The 26,290-nt window shown below is 35.9% G+C and overlaps 1 protein-coding gene across 3 annotated transcripts in view; it reads left to right on the forward strand.

Annotated features, from left to right (window-relative positions):
- Positions 1-26,290, forward strand: part of Stag1 (stromal antigen 1) — a 325,347-nt gene that overhangs the window by 128,450 nt on the left and 170,607 nt on the right. For 2 of the 3 annotated variants that reach the window (XM_052718205.1, XM_052718197.1), the window contains exon 5: positions 12,773-12,869. The exons of the other annotated variant lie outside the window; for it this stretch is intronic. In XM_052718205.1, coding sequence (XP_052574165.1) covers positions 12,773-12,869 — 97 coding nt within the window. The remainder of the gene's footprint in view (positions 1-12,772; positions 12,870-26,290) is intronic. 3 annotated transcript variants of the gene reach the window in all.

A 26,290-nucleotide genomic window follows, 5' to 3' on the forward strand; every position in this document is an offset into this window, starting at 1 on the left:
GAGCAACCTGGCCTCAGACTCACAGAGTCCGCCTGCTTCTATCTCCCAAGTGCTGGGATTAAAGGTGTGTGTCACCATACCCGTAGGCATTTTGACTTTTAAAATCCACGTCAGTAAACACTTGTGAAAATTTGGAACATGTTAGCTATGAATTTAATTGATTTTTTTAAACTTTAGTTTTTATGAGTTACTAAGCACTTTCGATAATTTCCTGTAATTTATTAATATTTTTCATTTTGTATCCCCAGTTGTCAACAGTTACACTTTTTTTTTTTTTGGTTTTTCAAGACAGGGTTTCTCTGTGTAGCTTTGCACCTTTCCTGGAACTCACTTGGTAGTCCAGGCTGGCCTCGAACTCACAGAGGTCCGCCTGGCTCTGCCTCCCGAGTGCTGGGATTAAAGGCGTGCGCCACCACCGCCCGGCTAACAGTTACACTTTTAATTAAGTCATTTAACAAAATTTGCTTGAGAACTAATTTTACTTTTTTACACTGTTAGTTGCAAGGGATACAATATGAACTAAACTTGCCTGACTCTAATATTCATGGATTTCCCAATTTTAGAAGTAAGAAAAAAATTACTCATGCTGATATCCATGTGCTACTAAAACAAAATCCATACATCTTAAGATCAGTAGTTCATTGTATTGGACAATTTCTCATTTTATGTAACCATTTCATATCAGAGTTAGTGGTAGGCTTTGCATTTTTTCTCCTTCATAAAATAATTCAGGTTTCCAAGTTTCTTCCAATTTCTAAACTTCCCAATTTTAGAGGCTTCACGTTATTTGGGAGCAGTTAGTGAAAGAAAAAAACAGTTCCTTCTGTTTCCATTCCATTGATAGGAACTTCCGTTTTAAAGTGAACATAGAAATGTAGTCTCTGGCTATGTATTCGTTTCCTTGCTCTCATGCATGCTATAAAAGGGAATATGCAAGCTGGGTGGTGGTGGTGCACACCTTTAATCTTAGTACTTGGGAGGTAGAGCCAGGGAAATCTCTGTGAGATCGAGGCCAGCCTGGTTCTACAAAGCAAGATCCAGGACAGCCACCAAAATTACACAGAGAAACCCTGTCTCCATATTTCTGGTTCACAAGTGCTGAGATTAAAGGAATGTGCTACCACTTCCAGCTTAGTCTTGTGGGTGTATGTTTATTTGTTTGTCTGTAGCAGTCACATAATGTCCTTCTGCAATACTTGAGATTTTATCAATTTTTAGGCATTGTACAGTTTGCCTATTCCTATCTCACTAGTTGCTCTCATTTCCATTCTTTAATTTGAAGGGGTTAAAGAAAGATAAATATCTATTTTTCATATTCCAGCTGAAACTGGGATGTTTACCATGCCTATGGAAGGAAAAAAATCTCTGTCGGTATAGCTGGAAAGTTTCTCTCCGGGTCCTGCCAAGACCCCGCAGTCCCACAGCCCACTTATAAAATAATCACTCAGAAGCTTATATTAATTAAAATTGCTCGGCCATTAGCTCAGGACTACCACTGACTAGCTCTTACATTTAAACTAACCCATAATTCTTATTTATGCTTAGCCACGTATCTTGGTACCTTTTCCCAGTTCTGCCTTCACACCTTGCTTCCTTTGTGTCTGGCTGGCAACTCCTGACTCAGCCTTTCTGTTCCCAGAATTCTCCTCTCTCTTTGTCCCGCCTATACTTCCTGTCTGGCTACTGGCCAATCAGCACTTTATTTATTAATCAATCAGAGCAACATATCCCAGCATACACAGCGATATCCACAGCATGTTGGTTGCATCAAGGACAGACAGGGGCACTACCTGTTCCTTTTGAATTGAAATGGGCTAGAATCCTAACTAAACTATTGTTTTAGTAAAGAACTACTATTAAGGTGTAGAATACAAACATTTTATAAGAAGATTAAAAATGCCATAAGTAAATATGAGGAACAGTTATTTGAGGCCTGAAGAATAATAGGAATTAGGTTAGGCTAGGCAGCTTTTATTGTTTCATAAGTCTGAATTCACTTTGTTTGTTTGTTCTCTAATAACAAAATACGTGTATATAATCCTGATTACTCTCTCACACACATACCCCACATGCATGTTCTTGTTGCACAAATTCTAAATGGTCTTATAATAAAAACCTGGAGCCAGATATCAGGGTATAAGCTGAAAGATTAGTAAAGCAGAGCAAGTCACAGCCACCATGTCTTACCTCACCAACTCCTCAGCCTGAAAGAGCGTGAGTTCCTGTCTCCTCCATCCTTATATTCCTTTCTCTGCCCAGCCATATCACTTCCTGTCTCAGCCTTCCTAGTGCTGGAATTAAATTAAAGGTGTGTGATCCCAAGTGTTGAAATTAAAGTGTGTGCCACCACTGCCTGGCTCTGTTTCTCTTTTAGACTAGATTGATCTGGTATAGCCCAGCATGGCCAATCTTTGCCTCTGCCTCCTGCATGCTAGGATTAAAGGTGTGTGCCACCACTGCCTGGCCTCTTGGTTAACTAGTTGCTAGCTTTGCCTTCTGATGTCCAAGCAAGCATTATTTGTCAGAATACAAACAATATATCACTACATGTTCTTGTCTCCCTCCTCCCTATAAGTTTTATTTCCTCCCAAGAGTGTCATTTAAAAAACAAACAACAAAAACCCAGTCAAGACTAATAAATACAACTCCAGGCTTTGAATATCAAGAGCCTTTTAGCTTAAACGTAAAAATAAAACAACCGCATAAAATAAATTTCTGTCTAACAATTATTTTACTAAGTATCATACAGTATACATATAATATTAGTGTATTATACTATCAGAATTTACCGAAAACATTTGTGATACTACTAAAAACTATGGTGAAAAATATTACCTATAAACTATTTTACTGGCTTCTTAGAATAAAGGTGTTTATTTTTTCCCCAAGCATTTCAGATTAGGATCTATTCCCTTCTTTTACCCTTTCCTTTTGGGAGCTCACTGCATCCCATGGTTTCATAAAATTGACAGCATTTCTACTGCCTCAGTTTCTCGGATAGTAGGATTAGAGGCATGAGTTGCCCCAATGGCTTAGAGTAGGATCTTTTTGTGTGTGTGTGTGTGTGGTTTTAATATATTTTTAATTGAATGATTACAATGAATACAAGTAAAAAACAACATATTTTCCATATTCCTTACATGATTAAACATTTTGTTTATTACAAGTGAAAAACAAGTTGTCCCAAGAACTTACATACATTCATACCCTAGTAACTTGTTATACATTATCAGAGTATAAGTAAGCAAGGTGTTTTTCTTAGCCAGTTCTTTTAATGGCAGGCTGTATTTTGTGGTTACAAAATAAGGAATAATTACTTTGGTCATCTCAAAAGGTAATCTTATAAAAAATCTTAAAGTAATCAGAAATCTAAAGTTTTATATATGAAAAACAACCAGTCAGCTCTATTTTAAATCCTCAGGGTGCATACCCACTCATCAACAGTTTTTGTATCAGTAAGCTAAGGGCAGAAATTATCTTTAGTAAATATAGTAAGAGATTATGATAAAGGTTAACTTAGAGGAAAAACTAATATAGGTAAAAGCAAGATGTGGTTTTGCCCCTGCCCCTGCTAAAGCAGGGGCTGCAGAGCATAGAAAATAAGAACAAGGAAATGTCACACAGCTAGTTTCTCTTGAGGCGCTACATAGACTGTGGCTTAGGTTAATGATTAAGAAAAACAACTGATTCCCAGAAGCTTAGGTAGCTCAAGATCTTCTAATATTAATGTTGAGAGATGTGTTCATGGGTTTCAGTGTGCATCAGGGCTAAAACAGAGCTTTAAATATGACTTAGGGTTAAAGTAGGATCTTGAGTTTCCAAGCTACAATGTTATCTTGATCATCTGCTTGTCTTGTTGCAAAGCAAATGAATCTACTCTTTAGCATCACTATAGAATATTAATTCTGTCTATTCTTGCCTGCTTAACCCTATGAAATAGTTTACAGAAAAATGTATATTGACAGAGTTAAGGTCTCAGTGTAGACTGCACAGATGAGTGGACTGAATTGATGGTTATGCTAATAGGAACCTTAAGGTAAGATTCAACATTTAACTGCTACTGTCAGACTGTTTCTCACATATATTCTCCTTATAGTTTCAGCTTTGTTTTCTCTCTCAAGTTTTACATTTTTCTTCCTAATTTCCTCAAATTCCTTAGGAAAAAGGCATAATACTTCTTTTTATTCTGTCCTCTAGTACAATAAGATAATTATAGAAAAATGACATTCTTGTCACCTGTAGTAAGTGTTTTGGGTACCTCTTTATGACCTTTATGTTTTTAAGTCTTAAATTAATAGTACTTCAGATTATTTGAGAACATAAAACTTGTGTTATTCTTTGAACTTTTTATGTCTTCTTGCATGTCTCTGCATGTAAATTTGTTTTAAAAATAGAATTACATACATTGTACTTACTGTGAAAAAACATTATCATTAGTGCTAATAGTCCTAGCAACATTTTATTCTACCACACTAATAAATTATAATTTAGTGAAACACTTCTTTATAGTCATTTAAACAAAGTAAAGTCTAATACCCACAGTACTTACCTATTTTCATCGACAGGAAGAGTGTATGCAATATCAGTAGCCAGAAGGGTTGATTTTGGCAGAAAGAAATATCTATGTATCAAATTTTTATTTTTTATTTTACTTCATATAAAGAAAATTCAGGGATGCTACTGGCAGAGAAACATTTCTTCACTTCTGTTAATCCAGATATACCTACTTAACACATACTTGTTAAGTGTTAGCTGAAATAATATGTACCATTTCCAAATGTGACTTAGAAAACTTTTCTGTGAAATGATTTTTTTTTAATGATTTTTATTTTCTACTGATGGTAGAAGAAAAATCAGTGGAATTGTAGTTTAGGTTCCAGAATAATTGTGTCTATAATCCTATTTAAATAAACTTAGAAATGGGTAATCAGAATTGTCCTTGATACTTTTTTCTACCCTAGAAATAGAGACAATCCATATAGATATCTGGGTTACAGTGTTCTTTTGTGAATTCTATGTCTATTCTGTAATAGTCAGTTTTATGTTTCGTGCATATCAACCAGGTTGTATTTATTGGTAATGTTATTTTTATCTTCTTTATACTCAATACTTTTTGTGGGTTTTTTTAATGCTTTTATCAGTTACCAAGAGATGGGTGAAAAAAATAATCTCAGTCATGATTGTGACTCTCCTTATTTCTTCCAACAGTTCAACTTTGTTTCATGTATTTTGAGGCCCTTGTTATTTAGTATATACAAGTTTAGGATTGTTACAGTTTTTTTTTTGTTTGTTTGTTTGTTTTTAAATCGAGCCTTGCTTTTTCTGACTTTTTTTTTCTCCCGAGCTGAGGACTGAACCCAGGGCCTTGTACTTGCTATGCAAGCGCTCTACCACTGAGCTAAATCCCCAACCCCTGTTAACAGTTTTCTAATGAATATGCTCTTCTTTAGAAATCTTTGTTTGATAAAGTTCTTTGTCCTTTATTTCTGTCCTGTCAGATATTAATATAGCCATATCTAATTTCTTTCTTTCTTTTTTTTTTTGGTTTTTTGAGACAGGGTTTCTCTGTGTAGCTTAGCGCCTTTTCCTGGAACTCACTTGGTAGCCCAGGCTGGCCTGGAACTCACAGAGATCCGCCTGGCTCTGCCTCCCGTGTGCTGGGATTAAAGGCGTGCGCCACCACCGCTCGGCCATATCTAATTTCTTATGGTCAATTTTGCACAGCATATCTTTTGTTTTTATGTTTTTATTATAGCCTGTTTTTATTCGTTCAAATGCCTTTTTTTGTGTGTATTACGTAGTTAGTTCATTTTGTAAATTGTAGTCAGTGTTCTTGATAATCACAAAGTATCAATGATCATATCAACTATTGGGCTCAAAGAGAAGAAATGGAAAGATTGTACTGAAATTTGCAGTCTCTTAGACAAGCTGAAAAATCTTGAAATGGGAGTCACTGTGTAGCTTAAGCTGGCCTTTTGTAGCCCAGGTTGTCCTTGAAATCATAAATCTCTTGCCTCAGCCTCCCCAGTGGTAGAATTACAGATAGTTGCCATCATGACTGTCATAAAAGGCAAGGGTTTTGTTTGTTTGTTTGGTTTTTTTTTTTTTTTTGATTTTTCGAGACAGGGTTTCTCTGTGTAGCTTTGCGCCTTTCCTGGAACTCACTTGGTAGCCCAGGCTGGCCTCGAACTCACAGAGATCCGCTGGCCTCTGCCTCCCGAGTGCTGGGATTAAAGGCGTGCGCCACCACCGCCCGGCTTGTTTGTTTTGTTTTGAGTATTGGTTCAATAATACAGTATAAGGGAGCAGAAAGTTGGCAAGAATTTATCTAATCTAGTTGTCTTCCAGAGAATAAGTGGCTTGTATAACAAAGCTAATAATAACTGTTTCTTTTGTATATAGAGTTCATTGTGTTAATGACATCCTTCATGTCTCATGTTTATAGTGAAAAAGTAGTGGAAGACTGAATGTTGGTGGTAGACTGAATGCTGGTATATGGAAGTGGGCTTTGGTGGATTATTTGAAGAAAAAACTGGCTTACCTACTGTTACAGTGCTATTTCTAGACTGCTATTTTTCCACTCCTCATTTTTCTTTCACCCCATAGAGAGGATTCCAGTTGGCTTACTGTAATATTATATCAAGGTTAATTCAATTAGAAGTGATAAATGGTATAAAACTCCATTCATTTATGAATTCCTCTCACCAACTGAAGGAGATTTGTATGTATTCATTCAACTATTTTGCTGTTGCCTCAAAATACTGCATCATCCTAGAATATATAAAAGTGTGGAAAGTAAGTTGGTGTAATGAAATAGCCTATACTGTAAAAATGGTAGTTTTTATGCTGTATGTCTTAAATATATGTTTGGCTAATCCTAGAATAATCTTTAAAAGACATATCTCCCATGTCAACTGTACATTTTTCAGATGCATTGCACACATAGCCATCTGTAACTTTTTATTGTTTATTTGAATGATATTTAATCAATTCTCTCAGCAGTGTACCTCTCTTTGAAATATGTAATTTATTCCATCTGAATAATGATGACTCATGCGGCTGCCCTTGGAAATTCTTTAAAATATCCTATAATTTTTTGAACCATGAAAATAAAAGAAAAACTTATGAATGAAACAACATATGTATAATGTATAGCCTGTGAATAAGATGAATAAAGTAGATTCAAAGAAAGCTTTTCCTCCTTTGTCAAACCTCATAGGAAGGGTTTTTTTTTTTAAGAGGAGGATTTTAAAATAATTTAATTCCTCCAACCTTTCCCAAGCCCTCCTCCCCCCAAATTCATGGCCTTTGTTTCTTTGATTGTTGTTATATACACATGTGTATATATATTCCTAAATATATAACTGCAGCCAATCTGTTCAAGCCTTGTAATGTTATGTCTGTGTATGTGATTTCATAGCTGACCACTTGGTTTTAGACAGCATTAGTTTGGGGCTTTTCCCTGAGGAAAATTATTCCTCCTACTCTCAGTATTTCTTAGCTGCCTCGTATTTGTCTAGGCTTGAGACCCCACGAGATTTCTCCCTTCCATATTAGCATGGTCATTTGTGTTATATTTTTTCAGGTCTTGTTTAGGAAGCCATGTTGATGTGACATCATGGGTATAGCTTCTCTGTCATTTCTAGAGGATAACATTTTGTGGGGTTACTGTAACATACATAATATAGTTCTTGACCTCATTTATTCTTCCCACCGAAATTTGCACAGATAAAGCAATCTAGACATATTCTTTCATGAAGTCTTTAGTCCAATCGTTTACACACACACACACACACACACACACACACACACACACACACACACCTCTTATTTTTTCATTTAGAGATTTAGCCTAGTCTGCTCGTCCTGACAAGATGTCTCAGTTGGGAACCAGGGTGTTTCAAATTCACATCCTCTTGCCTCATCCTTTTGACCTCGGGGATTACAGGTGTACATCACCATGCCCAGGAATTCTGCAAAATTTCATCTTTCTTTTATTTGAAAGATATATTTTATATGGTTCAGATTAAAATAATCCTGTGTAGATTTTTCTTTTAAAATATTTTATTAATTATTCATGAGCTTACATTGTATTTAATGCGAGATGTGTCTTGATTTCTTTCATTTGCTCCCCCATATGTACCTTCTGGCTGTATAAGACTTTTCCTCTTTCTTACACCCTTTCAGCAATTTGATTGTGAGGTATCTTGTATAGATACATGCCTCCCCCCACCCCCGACTCTTTTCTTCCTACCCTTGCTTTCCTCTTTATATCAACACTTGATAATGCTTCAAAATCCACACAGGATGTTTGCTGTTTGGGTTTTAGTTACTTAGAATCCTGTCACTTCACACTTTCCTTTGAGCTTTTCAATGGCATAATTTCATGCATTTCTGGATAAGTTAGCCTATTATTTCAGCATATTTTATTTATAAAATCAGTTTTTTCTTTCTAAGATTGAATTATCTCCTTTGTGATAATGTATGGTACTTTTTTTGGTTGTTCATCTATTATTTCTGATGTATTCTGTATTCAATGGGTTTCTAGTAAGTTTTCATACTTGTGCTACAAGTTTCAGTGCTACAGTCTCCCTCATTCTTTCATAATGCTTTGGGGATTTGTATGTAAATCATAATAGCATAAATTGATGCGATAACTTTGGGAATTAAAAAGTAATGTAACCATGTACAGTGTTCCTTCACAATGCTAGGCCATTATAGAAATTACCTTTATACTCCATTTTATTACCTATACCATAATGCTTTTTAAGTTTGTTTTTTTTGTTTTTTGAGACAGGGTTTTTCTGTGTAGCCCTGGCTGTCCTGGAACTTGGTCTGTAGACCAGGCTGGCCTTGAACTCAGAGATTCACCAGCTTCTGCTGGGATCATAGGTATGCGTCACCACTGCCTGGTGCCATAAAGCATTTTTTTAATTTTTGTTTTTGACTTGGACTTTGTGTCTTAAAAGCCACACTTAGACAGCTCTGTCCACTTCTAGTTCTCACTTTTAGCTCATAGTGCCTGCCACATTAAGTAGAGCTGAGGATTTTAACCTCTTTTATCACCATAATCTAATTTTTTGTTAACTTTTAAAACAAAACTGTAGATGTAACCATCCATCTTATTAAATAAGAAACACAGAACCAATGCAAAGAAGAAAGCCAAGAGGTCAGAGCTAAGAGCTAAAAACTTTACCCTTCCTCTCTCGGTGGTCCTGCCTCTCCGAGAGAGACCTACTTCCTGTGTCTGTCTTTTTTTTTTTTAATAGAGTTTCTGTTCTGCCTTCTCATTGGTTGTAAACCCAACCACATGACCTCCTAGTCACTGTCTGTCTGTACAGACCTCCAGGTCTTCTATGGTTGGTATTGAGATTAAAGGCATGTGTCTCCAATGCTGGCTTTATCCCTGAACACACAGAGATCCACCTAGCTCTGCCTACCAAGTGCTGGCATTAAAGGTGTGCACCACCACCGCCCAGCTTTCCTATGGCTTGCTAATAGCTCTGACCCCCGGGCAACTTTATTTATTAGCATACAAATAACATTTTAGTACAAATAAAATATCACCATACAAAACTGCTTAGGCATGAATGTGATGCTGCAGGAGGACAATTTTTTTTATTTAAAAATTTTTTATTAATTTTACACATCAACCACAGATCCCCCTCTCATCCCTTCTCCCACCCCCATTTAACCCCCCCCCCATTCCGACCCATCACTCATCCCCTCCTCCAAAAGGGTAAATTCTTCCATGGGGAGGCAGCAAAGCTGGTACATTCAGTTGAGGCAGGACCCAGCCCTCCTCCCTGCATCAAGAGTGAACAAGGTAGAGGGCAATTTTAAGTCAGAAAATCATCTCTTCATTTGAAAGAAGGTTCTTCTCAATAGGGAGTCCTGAAAGGAAAACCATAACCAACCATGTAGTTTAAGTTAAAAGGATTGAAAGTATATAGTATTTGTATTGATATGAGACCTTTAAAAACCAGACAATACTGGGTCTTTTTCATTATTGGTAGAATAAAACTGACTATATTTACTTTACATGTTTTGGTTTGGGTTTGCATAATCTGGTAATAGTTGTGTGATGGTTGGTTTTAATTGTCCACTTGAGACATTCTAGGATTATCTTGGAAAGGAATCTAAATGTGGAATTGCTTGGATTAGGTTGGTCTGTGGACATGGCTGTAAGGGATTTTCATAATTGTATTAAGTTCTGAAGAGTCATCCTGAATGCTGGTTGCACCATTTCATGGACTGGGCCTTAAACTGAGTCAAGAGACGAGGACAAGTTGAGCAGTAGTGTATGTGTATTAATTCGTTGCTCTCTGTATTTAACAGTTAATGTAATGTGAGGAGATGGGCCAAGTTCCTCCTGCTTTGTCTTCCCTGAAATGATGTACTGAAACAATACTGTGAGCAAATGACCCTTTTTCTCTTAGTTTAGGGTATTTTTTTTTATCACAGCAATACAAAAGAAACTGTGAGATCTTGTGTTTATTCTGTGTATTAACAAGTCTGCTAGGTATGTTTAAAAAATATACCAACCCCAAAGGGTGTATATAGTCATGTTCATAATAATTTGCTTTGTAATACTCCCAATTTGGAAATACCATTAATATATCAAGTTTAGGAAACAAATTGATTTGTTTTTGCAATGAAAGAAATCACTGACATTGAAAAACAAACAATAAACAATGCAAGCAGAAATTGTTAAAACATGATTTTAATCACCGCACTAAGCAGGCAAAGGTCTTCAAGGCCATCCTGTTCTGCACAGCAAATTCCATGCTAGCCAGTGCTGCATAGCGACATCAGAAACTGTCTTAAAAAGAAATAGAAAACACACACACGCATGTACACACATGCACACATACCATCGCCGCCACCACCAAGAACAACAACATGTGGATGAATACATGTTTCTGATACAGTTTTTCTTGAAGAAAGGTTGCATACCTTATATGAACTTTAAAAATTACTCATCTCAAACTAATTTTTGGTTATAAACATCACTATAATAGTTTACTTTGGGGCTGGAGAGGGTTACCTATGAGAAGGGAGGTTGAGAAGATGTTTCAATTCTGGAAATGTTTTATGTTCTTATCTGGTTCTGATTATACATCTGCATTTGTAGAATTTCCTCAATATGTAATTTAATTTTATGCATGTCATTTCATATAAATTAATTTTGGTGGACAATTAAATTTTTTTATTTGATACATTTTCTTTGAAGCTATATAACCACTTCTGCTCAATAAAATCCCAAGCAATTTTAATTAGAATGGCAATTAAGATGTTAGGGGTTTTTTTTAGTATTAGATAAACAGACTTTATTGATCTAAAACTAAATCTTTAAATGAAATTCAGGACATGATACTTCTTTCTAAACTTATTTTCTGTATGCTGTGTGACTTTAAAATTTACTTTTCTCTAGAAGTTTTAGATGTATATTTGGTTGCAGTCTAGTTTTCCAACTAATGCTAATTTTATGAAGTTACTTTGTACATGAATTTTTAGCTAGCTATCATGTTATTGTTACTAATCTGCTGGATCACTTTTGTATACTTTGGTCCTCTTATTATAATTGTTTTTATTTTACATATATATAATGATGAATATCATTTTGATACTTTTCCCCCCATTTTTTGAGACAGAGTTTCTATGTGTAGCCCTGGCTGTCCTAGAACTCATTCTGTAGACCAGGATGGCCTCGAACTCACGAACTCAAAAAGATCTGCCTGCCTCTGCCTCCTGAGTGCTGGGATTAAAGATGTGTGCCACCACTGCCCGGCTTTGGTTCTGACAGTTTTCTATGTGTATATAATCAGATAATCCTTGTCTACCATTATCCTCACTGCTCCTGATCCTATCATCTTCCCACCTAATCACCATCCTACTTTTTTCTTTCCCTCCCCTCTTCTTCTTCCTTTCCCTTCCCTGGGATCCCCTCCCTTTTTGGTGAAGCAGAGATTAATTAGGATTACATAATAGAATTAAACATGAGTGGGGAGATCATGAGCAACTTGTAAGTAGCTACACCATTGAAGAAAGTTAGATTTTGGTATTCTTATTACCTGCCACTGCTTTTTACCAGTGTTTCACTAATGTTGGCATTTCATACAGATATAATAGCTACATTGAATGGTTGCCTTTCCTGGTTTTTTGAAGTAGCTTAAGGATTTCAACAGCAAAATCATTTAGTTTTTGTCTTTTTTAAAGTAGAACTCATATATAAGCTCCATTTTATCGTAAAAATTTTAGGGACTATTGATGTCAGTCATTGTATTAGACACTTTGAGATCTAGTAGTACAGCAATTTTTCTTCTTATAATTTTGATTCAGTTATTTAATTTACAAATACTGAACCATCCTTACATTACTGAAAAAAATATTTGTTACACTTGGTATGCATTCTTTGTGTACACTACTAATGGATTAAGTTTGCTGAACTTAGAAATCTCGTATCTATGTATAAGTGAATTTTGATATTTATCACATAAGTTTTAAAATGTTTGTTTAATAGTTAGTAACTTCGATGGGATTTTTAATGTCAGCTTTGTATTTTGCTTTATTGTAAATAAATCTTTGAGCTCTAGTGATGAACCTCTTATTAACCTTATAAATAGAGAAGTCTGCTTTTGTTTGACAACAGAACAATAGCTTCAGGTAAGTGATTGTCTCAATTAATTTCACATACACACAAACTTTAAAAAAATCTGTTTAGTGTATTGTTAATGTTTTTAAATTATTTTTGTATTTTTTTTTTCTACAGTCCGTGGTGGATGACTGGATTGAATCATATAAACAAGACAGGGACATCGCACTTCTGGATTTAATCAACTTTTTTATCCAGTGTTCAGGATGTCGAGGTACACAGTTGTAAAATAAATGCTGTTTATTGAACCTGTCAGTTCAGCAGTGTAACTTCACTTAGCCCCTGGAATTGTGTTTGGATCATTTTTAGCAGAGTAGATGGTTTGGTATGTGTTTTAAGGGTACTTACTCTTCTTTTCCTGGTCAGTGTTACCTGTCTAAATGGGAACACACTTCTGTATCTCTTTCAGAATCTTCAAGAAAAACTGAGAATTACTATTTATGAATTTTTTATCATAAATTTTACCATTCATTTTTGTCTATCTTCATTTTTGACAAAATGAGTGTGATGGTTAATTTTATTTCTTTGTTTCAGTACATTTAATGTTTTATTGAAATGAAAAATTATTAGGGGTAATTGAAAAGATACTAATACATATTATTTTCAGTGGGGAGCTTGTTTTCCAGTCCTGTCTGTTTGGTGTTCTGTGTATGGCTCTTTCACCCTGATAGGCATCTCCTTCCTTAGATTTGGGAAGTTCTCTTTTGTGATTTGGTTGAAAATATTCTTATGCCTTTGACTGTGTTTCTTCTCTTCTACTCCTATGATTTATTGGTTTATTTTTTTATAGTGTCCCAGAGTCCTTTCATGCGTTTTCTTAGATTTAATGTTTTCTTTTGAATTATGTGATCCCATTCTTCTAACTTGTCTTTAAGACCTGATATTCTCTCTTCCACTTGATCTAGTCTGTAGGTGAGGCTGTCCTTTGAATGTTTGGTTTGACTTTCTGAGTTTTTGTTTTTGCATTTTATTGAAGCTTGCCTTTTCTTTAGAAATTCTCTTTATTCAATTCTATTTTCACACCTTCATTATTTTTCATTATTTTATTCAGCTGTTTTTGCTTTTGTGGTCTTCATCTTGACATTTATTTATATTCTCTTTGAGTTTCTTGAATATTTTTATAATTGGTGTTTCAAAATCATTGTCTTTTTTTTTTTTAAGTTCAAAGTATTTTTTTATACAGTATATTCTGATCACAGTTTCCATTTCCCCAGCTCCCCCCCACTTTCCCACCCACCTAAATCTACACTTTCTTATTAAAATATAAACAAACATCTAAAATAATAATAATAATAGTAACAATAATAAAGATAAAACCGAACAAATCAAGAATAGGACAAAACAAACAAAAATTCTTATAATGGTTATTGATCTGTGTTGTGAAATTGTCTTATGTGTTAACTAAGTTGCTTTTCTCAGGGAGTATCAACACTGGGTGGTTCAGATTTCTGGAGGAGACAAACGTGTGTGTGTGTGTGTGTGTGTGTGTGTGTGTGTGTGTGTGTGTGTGTGTGTGTGTGTTGTATTGCATATGTTTTTTGCAATGGGATCTAGGCACCTGGAGTTAGGTTATTGGTGGTGTTTATTGGCCTGGCTATCTGGTCTCACCTTTGTTAAAAGAGTGTTAGTTATTACCATATTTTGTCAGATTGTGGATTAGGTACATGGTGCTCTGGATACAGTTTGGGGGGCAACTCTTAATATTTGAATGGGGTTTCTGAAGTGTTCCCAGCTCAGCTAGGGAAAAATTTGACTTTTCATTTTAGGAGCAATCCTTCTGTAAGTTTAGAATATTACTCTGCTAATGTCCAGAATTCTTTAGAGGACTATCTAGGTTCTATGTCTAGGTTCTATAGGTGGTCCTTGAGTGACAGGGTTAGGGGTTACATTGCAAATTGGCAGTGCTTCATGGATACAGAAAGCAGGATGTCATGCTACCCTCTGGTGAAGGTGTGTGAGATGCTATCTGGGGTATTTGAAGGATGCCTGGGGTGTGGAAGGTCTTGGTATATGGTGTGACCAACTGGTTCAGGGGGTTTCTGCCTGGAGTCATTGTCACAGGATACCATGTGGTACCTGGCAAAGTTAAGAATGTCCTTTTGGCCTATGGTTGGATTGGGCCTAGGGGTCTATGCGTGGGATTCTAGGTTGGTTTTTCTTTTTGGCTATCAGACTGAGCATATGATGAGGATTTGTTCTTCTACAACACTCTGTTCCTATAAAACACCTAGGGAATATTTTTGTCTCTTTTCCCATGCTTGTGTTTGGACCCACATTCTGGTACATTTACTTTTCATGCTATCATATAATCCTAGAATTTTAATACGGGTTTGTGTGTTGGAGTATTAAACTTGTTTTGAACCATTTTAGAAGCAGAGAACAGGGAGTTTACTGACATTTTAAAATATAAATTTATCATTTCTTTTGTCTCTTATGTAAAGATCTTGAGCACTGAAGATGGGGTTGTTTTAAAATTTGGGGAAAATATTTGAATATCTTTGACTATCTGTAGGACAATGTTTGCTTTCAGGCCTGATTGCCTATCACCAGTCAACCAAATTTTAAAATTTGCTAAATTAACATTTAATGAGTTGTCTATTCTATGTAGATATAGTGTCCCTTGTGCAGTCCTGAAAGACTAGATAACTGATAATCACACATTACATGCCAATTTGTGATTTTTTTTCCTTTTTGTACACTTATTTTATCTATCACTGTTTTATGTGGTCCAGAGTTTGGCCATCATTTTAGCAGGTAGAGAGTCTTAGTAGAGTCCTGGGTACAGCAGAATATCCTTTTGAGTGATGCTTCCAAGTAAAACAAATTCTAACAGATAGAGATAACATCCAAGAGGAACCACTTGGGAAAGTTCATACAGTCCCCTGAAGTTCTTGATTCAGTTCTCTTTATAACTCAACTTCCCATGGCTGAACTTCAGCTTTTCTTAGTCACTGTAGTACTTCTTATGGCATGAGGTAATAATAGTCGTATTTTACTCTTGTGCTGTTTTGCTGTTCTCTGCTTCCTGTCACAGTTAGGAGACCCAGCCCATTCCCAGAGAAGGAACTTTGGAGGACACTTTGAGACAAACATGTTTGGGTCTGAAACATTGGGATGGCTGGGAGAACCCACATAACAGAGCCAGTTTCTCAGTGAACCTAAACAAATGCTAATTTACCAGTATAATGTATAACCATCTTCATACTTACCAACGAAGGAATGTGTTCATATTTTTAACTAGCAGTGTTACAAAGTATAGACTGCCATCTAGAGACAGACCCATCAGTGAACGTACAATCACAACCTTTATGACATTATAAATTATTACCTATTTTATAAAATATCATAATAATTTTTTATTTTCCCCCATTCACACATAACCCAGGTAGTTCACGTGCACCCCAAGATACTTAACGAATTTTGTTTGAAATGTTTGTTGGAAAGCAACCAGAGTAAGTGCCCTTTTTTCTGCATTTCTCCCAGCTTCCCTTTTTAGTCACTGCATTACCGTATAATTAGTAAACCCTGAATATACTATTGTAGGTATTTCTTTAGTGAATCCCTGTTAGTTTTAGTAGTTTAGAACTACTTCCCTTTTCCTAAGGTTTCCTCTACCAGTTCATTGATACTTGTCAGCAATCTTTCTCTTTTATTTTGATTCGTCTATATGGGTCTAGATAAAGTAAAAATGAAAGAAACGAGGGGTGGGGAGAGGGAAGGAGGGAAAAGGAAAGAGAGATTCTAACAAAAGTTGGTTCTGTCATATGATTGTAGTATCCCTTCAACATCTCAATGTCAGGTAATATTTATTAAGAATCTGTAACTCTAATCTTTTAAACAAAGGGTGATTCGTACATAGAATACTTGAAATACCTTTACTGTTTGGAATGCTTTTTGCTAGTGTACTAGACAATGTTAGTATATTTCATCATACCTAGGTGTCAGTAGTTCTGAGTATGCAATGTTATATCATAAAAACTAGAAATTAAAATGTTATTTGAAATACTGTTATACTATCAAGTATAGCAAGAATTTGCCTGTGTTTAGTCTCCTATCTTTTATTTCTTTATGTAACTGTCACCTTTATGCACTTTTATTTTTAGTTGGACAGATACAAAGGTTAAGGTTCCTACTGTGGCTAACATCGGACCTAGGGGAAGTAAAGCTTAAAATGGGCAAGAAACATCAAAGAAGACAATTCCAGTTCTCCAGACTATAATAAGGTTTACGTATATACCTGTGAGACAGGTTACTGGTTTCCATGTTTCTTCTGCTTACTTCTTCATTCCATTCTCTTTAATCTGGTAAATATAAGGTATTTTGGATAAGGGTATCTAGTTCTGTTGAGCCTAATCCCCTCTACTCTGGATGTGAAGACTGTAGGTAGGAGTGGTTAGACATTCGCTGGAATGACTTTCTGGTTTTGAGAAAAAAAGGCAGGCCTCATTTTCCAAACACTATTTTAACCTGGAAATACACATAAGAAGATCCGAGTTCCATTATGTTCTAGGGAGGTACTAAGAGTTTTACCAAAACCAGCAACCCATGTAAATGTCCTATCACTTTATGGACTTCAAGTTAAGCAATGGTAAAAACAGAGTGGCTGAAGTTGGCAGCTCAGGATTGAATGAACTGTATATGAACTGCAGATACAATGTCAAAGACTTTTCTATGTTTTGTTTTTTTCTGCAAATATTTTAAACTTCAGTGTGCTATACACTCTCCAGGATCTAGGAATTAAAGTTCTTTGCTTTGGCCCTATCCTCACCTTCAGAGTTAGATATCTCAAACAACCTAGTCACTTAATAGACTAGTGAAATGAACACATAGCTCTCAAAAGATGGGCTACAAATGGCCCTCATAAACATAAAAACAAATTTTAGTTTTCCATTAGGGAAATGCAAATGAAGTATGCATTGAGATTCCATCTCATTCCAGTCATAATGTCAGTCATCAAGAAAACATAGCAGATATTGACAAGGAAGTTGACAAATGGGCGCCTTATATACTGTCTTGGGAATGCAGAGAGAGAGAGAGAGACAGAGACTGAGAAACTACTATATAACCCACCTCTGCCACTTTTAGACATTATACAAAAGACTTGAAAGTCTACATACCATGCAGCAGGATTTTTTTTCAGCCGTAATAAGAATGAAGTCATGTAATTTACAGGAAAAAAACAAAAAAGGCAGTTAACTTTAAAAAAAGTTATTTGAGTTTCTAGAGATTATGCCCAGGCTAATCTTTGCAGGGTCCCATGGCTAATAGCTAGTGGAGCTGAAAAATACTACCATGTATTATTTCAAAGATCTTGTAACCAAAGTGTATTCCAAAGAAATATAACTTCTTTTTCCTCTATGTTATGATTATTATTGTCAACACTAAACTTTATTATTGTACATAGTGATAATTATCAAAGGGTATGTTTCACTTTTAGTTTTGAGCTTTTTTTAATTCATGTTTTTTCATATGATAATAAGAAACCATAAAATTTTGTATTCTGGTAAACTTGTGTTTGGTTTTCATCCTTCTACCCTTCAATGTGCACACATTAATAAAGACTCCACTGGTGCGTTTTTATACATTTTATTAGTGTTACTTACCTTGCTGTGAAATGAAAGTCAGGAAAGATTTATTTTTGTTCATGGTTTAGTTCATTGTTTTAGTTCATGGTTGGGTGACTACTTCTTTGAAATCTAAGAAAAGCAGAATATGTCAGCTGACAATTGTAACAGAGGCTGCTTAGTTCATGGAGGCCAGAAATTAGACAGGAGTGTTAACAGAAAGGGCCCAGAGCAAGATATAGCTCCAAAGTTAACACCCTCAGTGATCTGCTTCCTGCTAGAATTTTTAATATGTCTAAAAAAGTAGCTCCTTAAGCTGCAGATCAAGGTTTCAACATATGAGGGACATATCCTATTCAAACCATATCCTTCTACCCTTTCCCCCCATACGGTGATTGCATAATGTGGTTAGTCTCATTTTTAAAGAGTCACTGTGGTGTTGCCATTTCCAGTGTTGTTCAAATGTCCAAGTCCTGAATCTTTCCTCTTAGTACCCTTACTATCAAAAAGAAATTTCTGTTCTTTCAACTTTTAGTGACATAGAGCAAACAATTCCATTAAAAAGGATAGGTATAGGAGCCTAGAAAGTGGATGGGACTAAAGTAAGCCTGAAACCCAGCTGGGCAAATGCTAAATCTTGTAGATCCATATCTGACTTCTAGGCACATAATGGCACAATACAAAGATCATTGTACTGGGGAAGCTCCACCCCTGCAGTCTTGCATTTTGGTAGCTCACAGTTTCCTCCCATTCTCCCTCCCCTTCCCTCTCCTCTCTTCCCTAGCCTCTCTTCCTCTCTATCTCTACTCCCTTCTCCTGCCTCTCCCCACCTTTTTCTGATTCAACTTTACCTGCAGTTTTCCACGACCAATATCCCAAATCCTGGCATCTTGATTGCATCTTAGCTTCATTCTCCTAGCTTCGTACAACCCTTCTTAGGTGCTTCATGCAGGAATTACAGACTTGTCACAAATTGTCCAACCTTCCTGAATTTTCTTTGAAATGTGGATGGATGTGTCTATGATTCTGTAGTCTTTCTTCCTGCATTCTTGAAGAACCAGCACTGTGTTCTATGGATCATTGTTATTCTACAGCTTGAGTCATAACCAGGCTTAGACTGTGGTTGCAACAGTCTCTTGAATGCGTGGGCAACTGATCATGGTAAAGTAATCTTGAGGAAACAACTTCTAGATGGTTCTATGTGAGCAGTGTTCCCTTGCAAAGCTCTTAAGGGAGACCCTTTGAGATGAAGTTTACATTATCCCTGAGTTTGCCTTATGTGAGAACTGGCTTATTCTTGAAATGCCTTCAAGATACTCCTATTGTTTAGGTGCAGAATGTTTGTCAAATCTCTTCTGAATGGGCATTGTTAATCCCAACTTACAGGTTTTTATTTTTTTTCACTGACCGAAGTTTTCTAAGACATTTCAATTGTCTCTCCCCTCCCCCCATTTTCATCAACAACTACTAAACTAACAATACCTATGCAGCCACCTGAATTCTGAGTTCCCTTGAACTTCTCTACATTGAATTATTATTCTGTCATCTTTAAATTACAAAACATATACAGAGTTTGTGTGTGTGTGTGTGTGTGTGTGTGTGTGTGTGTGTGTGTGTGTGTGTGTGTTATTTATATAAGATGATAGTCTAATTCACAAGTAGAGTCCTGTTTCCTCATGAGCAGTCATTGTTCTCCACATTCCACTCAGTATGTTGGTCTTCTCAGTTGCCACTAAAACCTCCCAATTTGTATTTCTTAACAGCGTTTTAGGCCTCTAACCTGAACCCTTCCAGATTTCTTTCACAAACCTGTTCTAAGTGGTTCTGAACTCAATAATGAGCATTTGTTGTAGTCATAACCCTTCATTCTTTTTTGTTGTTGTTGTTGTTGTTTGTTTTTTTTCGAGACAGGGTTTCTCTGTGTAGCTTTGCACCTTTCCTGGAACTCACTCTGTAACCCAGTTTGGCCTCAGACTCACAGAGATCTGCCTGCCTCTGCCTCCCGAGTGCTGGGATTAAAGGCATGCGCCACCAACGCCCAGCTCATTCTTATTTTTTATTACAGCCAGGAAAGATTTAGTTTGATATAAACGTTCAGAATTTTCAGTTCATGGTCATTTGTCTCTGTTACTTTTAGGTAATGCATTGAATGTGTAATAGCAATAGAAATGTATGATATAGGCTGTTTACATCATGACATTCAGGAAGCAGAGAAAGAGAAAATAAGAGGCCAGAGGACTGTATATCCCCCCAGATCAACTACAGTGACCTGTTTGCTCATATTAGACCTCACATTCTAAAATTTCTTGCACTTTCCAAAACATCACAAATAACAGTAGGCCAAAGTTTCTACACATGACCTGTGACAAACATTCTATATCTATAATTAGTAAGAATTACCTTTTTGTGTGTATGTGGTTTTGGGTTTTTGGTTTTTTGAGACAAGGTTTCTTTATGTAGCTTTTGGAGCCTGTCCTGGAACTCGTTCTGGAGACCAGGCTGGCCTCAAACTCACAGAGATCTCCTGCCTCTACCTCCTGAGTGCTGTGATTAAAGTCGTGTGCCACCACCGACTGGCAAATTTTCTTAATCTTTTAAAAGTTACATAGAAGTGGAGCCAGAAGCAACACTGTAGAGATAGATAGGTCAGTGGTTAACTGCAGAGGACCTGGTTCAGTTCTCCCAGGCCCACTTGATGGCTCACAACCATCTGTAACTCCAGTCCAGGGGATTTGTCATCCTCTTGTGGCCCCTGCAGGCACCAGGCATGCACCTAGTGTACATGTAGATACTCACATTAAAAAATAATAATAATAAAAGTGAATCTTTTTAAAAAGGATTTATTCTACTGATTAGTATTTAAATTTTTCTTTTATGTATTTATATATCTATTTTGTTTTGAGTAATATATTCTTAGAGTTGTTTCAAAAACATATATTTCTTACCTCCTCAAATGTTAATCACATGTTTTCTTATTCCTGAAGGTAACCAGATTTTTCAGCTTACTACATAACTTTTTAGTAATATTTTCATATATAGTATATATTTCAGTATCTTTTGGAATATACAAATGTATTCTTCACATTATTCTCTATCAATCCTAGATGACATTAATGTATTTTGACAGTTTAATGGAGCCCTTAATAATTAAGAACAAGTAGTGGTTAGTCATAGCCAGTCTGCCAAAGTAGATCAATTGCTTGCAAAATCTGTTTGCAAATTGCTATTAGAGGTCTTAGTTTTCTCATCTGTACATTGAGAGAAAGAATAGTACATTCTCATGAGACTGTTGGGTAAATTAAATGTATTAACATGAAAGCTTGTTAGCAGATAGTAAGCACTCGGATGCTGACTGCTGCTACCACTGTCAGCATTGTTAACGTTTATCTAATCTGATCTTTATAATGGCATATGAGTTTTTCTTCATTTTTGCAATTACAGTGATTCACAGAATACTTGTCAATTATTTTATACATTTAAAAATTTTATGAATGCTTTGCTATAAGTATAGTCTCAGTATCAAAGAATTTATGAATTTGTAGTTTTGTTAGATATTTGAAAAATTACATACCACAGAGGTTGCACTAAGACTTGCTCTCACGATCATTTTTAATCGTTTTTATTTGGAGATAAGGTTTTGCTCTATAGCTTGAGATGACCTCAAACTCAGAAACCTCCTGTGTAAGCCCGAGTGCTGGGATTACAGGTATGCGCCACCAAGACTATCCTAAATTATTGTGAATTTGTTAGATTTCTGCTGTTATTTCTAATTTGAGAATTATTTATTGTTAAAAATAGAAATGTTAGATTCTTTTCTTTATTAGAAATATTACTGGAAAGGTATTATCAAATAATCTTTTATGGATTTCTTTTCAAAAAGGGGTGTGTGTGTGTGTGTTTAAATCATTTGTGTGGTGATAAGATAATTAGTTTAAGATTCTCTCTTAAGTTTTTAATGTTTAAAAGAGTGGTATTTAATCTCAATAATTCCCTTTCTTTGTTTTCAATATTTATGTTTCTATGAATGTAGAACACTATAAGTTGGTTGGCCTGAGATCATGGGCATGTATGACCATGCCAAAGCAGACATACACATCTTTATAAACCATAATATAAGGCCCAGGAGGTAGCTCAGCAGGTAAAGGTGCTTGGTTTCAAGTCTGGCAACCCATAGTTGATTCTTGGGACCTATATGGTGGAAAGAAAGAACTGACTTTTGCAAGTTGTCCTCTGATTCCCACCCACTGGTCCGTATGCACACACACATTTACATAATATGAAGAAAGATATGAATGTGAAAAATTAAAAAGCCCCAAAGCAAATGTCTTAAGATCGCTTCTTTAGTTTTGGTACCAGTGTTCATTTATGCAATTTTTATTTCTTTAAAAGAAACTTTCAATAAGAAAAAGCTCAGGATGTTAGGTATTTTTGAAACAACTAATGGAATGAAAATTTTAGTATGTCATGGTGTCTGCAGTATTCTTTATGAGTGAATTACTAGGGGTATAAAATATATATTTCCATGTTAGAAAGTGCAGAATTCAGTAGTGTAATGGATAGAACTTTGAAAATACCTAAGTCTACTCAGATAAATGACCAAATGAAAGAAATGAGAAACTTGTCTCTAAATACAATATAGAGCTGCTATAAAAACTAGTATAATTTTAAAAATTTTAAAGTATTAAGGCAAGAAAAGACTGTTGTGACAATCTGGAGATAATGTTATCAAAGGCATTTATTTAGTCATGTTGTGGAGAAGAATGAGCAGTTAAAAAGTAAGACTAATCTTTAGAATATTATCCTTGTGGGAGTATGCATGGGGGTTTTCTTTGTTAAAAAAAAGATAATACCTTAGCATCGTGGCATTTGAGTTATTAATAGGTTATTTCCATTTTATAGTCCCTGCAAAGGTATGAAACATGAGGTACTCTTCATAGCGGTTTCTTTGCTAGTTACTGTTTTCTTCTCTCCCTTAATGTGTTCTTGGATTCGGTTTGTCAATATTTTGTTGAGTATTTTTGCATCAATGTTCATGAGAGAGATTGGTCTGTAATTCTCTTCCTTTGTTGCATCTTTGTGGGGTTTGGGTATCAGGGTAACTGTAGCCTCATAAAAAGAGTAATTGTTTTTGATTTTGGTTTTGTTTTTGGTTTTGGTTTTTCAAGACAGGGTTTCTCCATGTAGCTTTGTGCCTTTCCTGGAACTCACTCTGTAGCCCAGGCTGGCCTCCAAGTCACAGAGATCCACCTGCCTCTGTCTCTGCCTCCCAGAGTGCTGGGATTAAAGGCGTGCGCCACTACTGCCCGGCATTCCTCTCTCTCTTAATGTTAGCCCTTGAAATGATGTTTTTTTTCTGAGCTTCTCTGTTTCATTGAAAATATAGGTAAAAGTACTGTGCTTGAACTTGGGGTATCAGTTATGGAAATAGAGTAGATCATCATTTACAGTGCTCAGGATCTTAAAGCACTAAGTATAAGTCATTATTGAAATAGTGTTGCTCACATTATCTGTATTTTTTTCTTGCCCGAAGCTGTAAACAACCAGTGACAGGCAAGGTTAGATTTATAATGTTTTAGGTTTTTCATGTTTCTAAAGTTCTAAGTTACAGAACTGGATGGAAGAACCACAGGGGGCGGGTATTCTAAGATAATATGATTTTTTTTTCCAGTTCCTGGATCTATCATAAGTGATTTGACCATATTCTTAAAATTAGGAGAATCAGTGGAACAAAGATAAAATTAAATTAAAATTGACACATTTTAGTGTTCAACTGAATGACTTTACATAAATGCATATAACTACCTAATGCCTCTTCAGTTACAATATATAATATTTTCCTATCTATGAGAAGTTTTTATTTTATACCAATTTCTCTTAGCTCTCCTACTCTTCATGTACACTTGGTCATGCTAGGTGACTTTAAACTTAATCAGTATAGTTTGCTTGTTTTAGAGGTTTTTTGTTTTGTTTTGTTTTTTTTTTGTAAGATGGGATTTCACTATGTCAGTATGGGTGGCCTAGATATCCCTAAGCAGACAAGTCTGGTCTTAAATTCATAGAGATATTGTTCTGCCTCCTCAGTGCTAGGATTAAAGGTGTATTCCATCAGGCCTTGAATGGAATGATGCTGTATCTTTTAAAACAATGTTACATCATTTTCATTTACTTATTTTATGTGCGTGTGCATCTGTGGATATATGTATGAACGTGCACTTGCCACAACAAATGTATGGAAGTCAGTGAACAACCTGTGGGAGTCAGTTTGCATCACACTGATTCAGATATCAAACTAATTTCATCAGTCCTGGCAGTAGGCACCTTTACCTACTGAGACATCTTGCTGGTCCATCCTTTCCTGTTTTGAAGCTGTTTTTTCAACCTTTTATATTGAAAAACCATAAATATTACTATGTGTATCAGTTGTTTCCTTTTATTAATACATAATTTGCTAGTTCACGTGTTGGATCTTTATTCTTTTTAAATTTATTCATCTGTAATTTATCACCTGTGGCCATTTATGTCTGAGTTTTCTCATCACTGTTTTTGTTGAATAAACCGGTAGTAGTAAAATTCTTGAATCATTTATAAAAATCACCTGAAGTTAAGGTGCTTATGTCTTCTTTTTCCTTCCATGAACATGGGAGATGGCTCATTGGAGAAAACACGTGCTGCACATGTATGAGAACTGGGTTTCAGCTCTCCAGAATCTATATAAAATCCTGGGTGTGCAGGCAATCCCATGTCATCCCAGCAGCAAGAAGTGAAGACAGGGAGTCCCTGAAGCAAGCTGGCTAGCCAGACTACTCAAAGTCCCAAGTTGTAGATTCAGTGAGGTTCTGCCTCAGTTAAAGGTGGAGAGTGATTGACGGAGACAACAGATGTCAGTATCAGGCCTCCACCCAACTGTACCTGCACATATTCATGTGCACATATTTACATACCTCCCACATTTGTACACACACAAAAAGAATATTTCAAATTCTTTTAAATATGCATTTTCTGGTTATTGTACATTAAATCCCTGAGCAATCTATACTACATGTTTATTGCTTTTTGATAAGTTGTGTAGTTTATTGGTTAAAAACAGAATTGTTTATCATTATCACTGTTTCTGTGGTTCAAGTATTTAATAGCAGCTCAGATGGAGTAGTTCTGATTCTCCTTGTCTTACAGTGTTATGTTCAGTTTGTTGCTCAGGGTCGCCGTCATTGTAAGTCTTGTCTAGGGGAGGAATTTCTTTTTTCCAAGACTTACACTTTTGTTGTTGACTGGAGTCCTTACTTCATCTTATGGGAGTCTCTGTAGTCTCAGTATCTTTGGTGTTCCCTACAACTGGTAGAAAAAAGTGGAACTATGTTGCTTTTATGATCTGGTTTTCAGGTCACATGTGGAGTACTTTTCTCCCTAGTATGTTTTTTGTGAGTGCTACTGCTTTCATAGTTATTGGATGATTTCCTAAGAGCTTGAATTGCTGGGGGTTGCTGAGGAGGGGCGTCAACCTGAAGGTTGGTTTTTAAGGACTTTCATCCTTTTTTAAGCCTTAATCTTGTGACTAAAAGAATTATTACAATTATTTATTTGCTTATTTATTTATGTGTGTATGAGCATGCCCCATGTTATATGTGGAGGTCAGAGGAAAACTTGTAAAAGTTGATTCTCTCTTTTCACCGTGTGGGTCCAGGGGATGAAACTGGGGTCAGGCTTGGCAGCAAGTGCCCTTTCCACTGAGCCACCTACCCAGCCACCCCTAAAACGAACAAAAATTTTGAGTATGTTACATTTACACAAATAAAGGCGAATCTTTTTTTAAAAAAAATTAGGTCAAGATTCTCTGCTTCAGTGTTCGTTATAAGCTTTTATTTCTTTAAATTATATTTTTTTGTCTTGTGTTTGGTTTTAGAGATGGCGTCTTTATGCAGTCTAGTTTGTCCTGGAACTTGCTATGTGCCACTGTTCCTTGTTTATGTAATGCTAGAGCTCAAATCTAGGGTGCTTCATGCATACCAGACAAACATTCTACCATCATTCCCTGTCTCAAAATTACATTGATGTTTTTGGAGGGGGAGGGGGT

The sequence above is a fragment of the Peromyscus californicus genome, unplaced genomic scaffold, assembly GCF_007827085.1.
Source record: "Peromyscus californicus insignis strain IS unplaced genomic scaffold, ASM782708v3 Scaffold_11__1_contigs__length_118956290, whole genome shotgun sequence".
Lineage (NCBI taxonomy): Eukaryota > Metazoa > Chordata > Mammalia > Rodentia > Cricetidae > Peromyscus > Peromyscus californicus.